A 2,202-nucleotide genomic window follows, 5' to 3' on the forward strand; every position below is an offset into this window, starting at 1 on the left:
TCTATATCGACATAACCTGAAAGGCCGCTCAGCAAGAAAGATGCCACTGCTCCAAAACCACCATAAAAAAGCCAGACTACGGTTTGCAACTGCACATGGAGACAAAGATCGGACTTTTTGGAGAAATGTCCTCTGGTCTGATGAAACAAAAATATAACTGTTTGGCCATAATGACCATCGTTATGTTTGGAGGAAAAAGGGGGAAGCTTGCAAGCCGAAGAACACCACCCAACCGTGAAGCACGGGGGTGTCAGCATCATGTTGTGGGGGTGCTTTGCTGCAGAAGTGACTGGTGCACTTCACAAAATAGATAACATCATGGGGAGGAAAATTATGTGGATATATTGAAGTAACATCTCAAGACATCAGTCAGGAAGTTAAAGCTTGGTCACAAATGGGTCTTCCAAATGGACAATGACCCCAAGCATACTTCCAAATATGTGGCAAAATGGCTTAAGGAAACAAAGTCAAGGTATTGGAGTGGCCATCACAAAGCCCTGACCTCAATCTTATATAAAGTTTGTGGGCAGAACTGAAAAGGCGTGTGCGAGCAAGGAGGCCTACAAACCTGACTCAGTTACTCCAGCTCTGTCAGGAGGAATGGGCCAAAATTCACCCAACTTATTGTGGGAAGCTTGTGGAAGGCTACCCGAAACGTTTGACCCAAGTTAAATAATGTTAAGGCAATGCTACCAAATACTAATTGAGTGTATGTAAACTTCTGACCCACTGGGAATGTGATGAAAGAAATAAAATCTGAAATAAATAATTCTCTCTACTATTATTCTGACATTTCACATTCTTAAATAAGGTGGTGATCCTAACTGACCTAAAACAGGGAATTTTTACTGAGATTAAATGTTAGGAATTGTGAAAAAACGGAGTTTAAATGTATTTGGCTAAGGTGTATGTAAACTTCTGACTTCAACTGTAAGTCATCATTTTATTATGGTATGTGTTGCACATGAGCATGTGCTGACTGGCTGGCTGGCTGATGGACACATAACTGACTGACTGGCTGACTAACTACCTACCTGACAAAAAAATAACTAGCTAATTTACTGACTGACTCCTCTCAGCCTTCCGGTTTTATCATCACAGAAAATAACATTTTCTCAAGCTGTTTGTTAGTGGGTGTGACCTGGCATTATACAGGACAAAGCTGTGTAGAGGCAGACGTCTAATGTTGTTAGTGGGTGTGACCTGGCTAAAGCTTTCTGTTAAAAGGCTTGTTGAACATTATACTGGACAAAGCTGTGTAGAGGCAAAAGTCTAATGTTGGGGGTTATGATGACTAAACTCACTCCCTCACACTCTTCTTTTAGTTCAGAACGACACTATTTGTCTTCGTGATGAGTGTGATGCAACAGTAACACTCTTGATAACATCTCGATGTTTCCTCAATGATGTGGATGTTTCTATCCTCTACTGTGATCTGCCATGTCATCCAGGTTCAGCTTAGTAGCCAATAGTCCATCTATATCTCATGTTCTCTCCCTCCCTCTCCCCCTGCCTCTCCCTCTCTGCCCCCACCCCACCTCTCTCTCCCTCCCTCTCTCTCTCTCTCTCTCTGCCTCTCCCCCTCTCTCCCCCCACCTCTCCCTCCCTCTCTCTGCCTCTCCCCCCACCTCTCCCTCCCTCTCTCTGCCTCTCCCCTCTCTCTGCCCCCCACCTCTCCCCCTGCCTCTCCCTCCCTCTCCCCTGCCTCTCCCTCTCTCTGCCTCCCCCACCTCTCCCCTCTCCCCCCACCGCCTCCCTCCCTCTCCCCTGCCTCTCCCTCCCTCTCTCTCTCTCCCCTGCCTCTCCCTCCCTCTCTCTCTCCCCCTGCCTCCCTCCCTCTCTCCCCCTGCCTCTCCCTCTACCTCTCCCCTGCCTCTCCCTCCCTCCCTCTCTCCCCTGCCTCTCCCCTTGCCTCTCACTCCCTCCCTCTCTCTCCCCTGCCTCTCCCTCCCTCTCTCTCCCCTGCCTCTCCCCCTGCCTCTCCCTCCCTCCCTCCCTCCGCCTCTCTCCCCGTCCCCCTCAGATATCCCCCATCTCTCTCCGTCCCGGCAGAGTAATCTTTTTATTACACCCATCACACCCTGGCCCCCCTGTCCTCTCTTTCATATTGTAGTCAAAGCGTGGTAGGAGCAGGACACTGGGGTCTCTAGTATCTCCACCTGACGACCTCTCCTCCTCTACCGCCATGATGCTCTCTACCAA

The 2,202-nt window shown here is 48.9% G+C and overlaps 1 protein-coding gene across 1 annotated transcript in view; it reads right to left on the bottom strand.

The window, feature by feature from the left end:
- Positions 1 to 2,019: 2,019 nt before the first annotated feature.
- LOC115123647 (ras-related protein Rab-38-like) overlaps positions 2,020 to 2,202 on the bottom strand; it is a 10,968-nt gene continuing 10,785 nt past the window's right edge. Inside the window, exon 4 of the mRNA XM_065025271.1 lies at positions 2,020 to 2,202. This exon is cut by the window's right edge and continues 33 nt beyond it. Coding sequence (XP_064881343.1) covers positions 2,020 to 2,202 — 183 coding nt within the window.

This window comes from Oncorhynchus nerka, linkage group LG12 (assembly GCF_034236695.1).
Source record: "Oncorhynchus nerka isolate Pitt River linkage group LG12, Oner_Uvic_2.0, whole genome shotgun sequence".
Lineage (NCBI taxonomy): Eukaryota > Metazoa > Chordata > Actinopteri > Salmoniformes > Salmonidae > Oncorhynchus > Oncorhynchus nerka.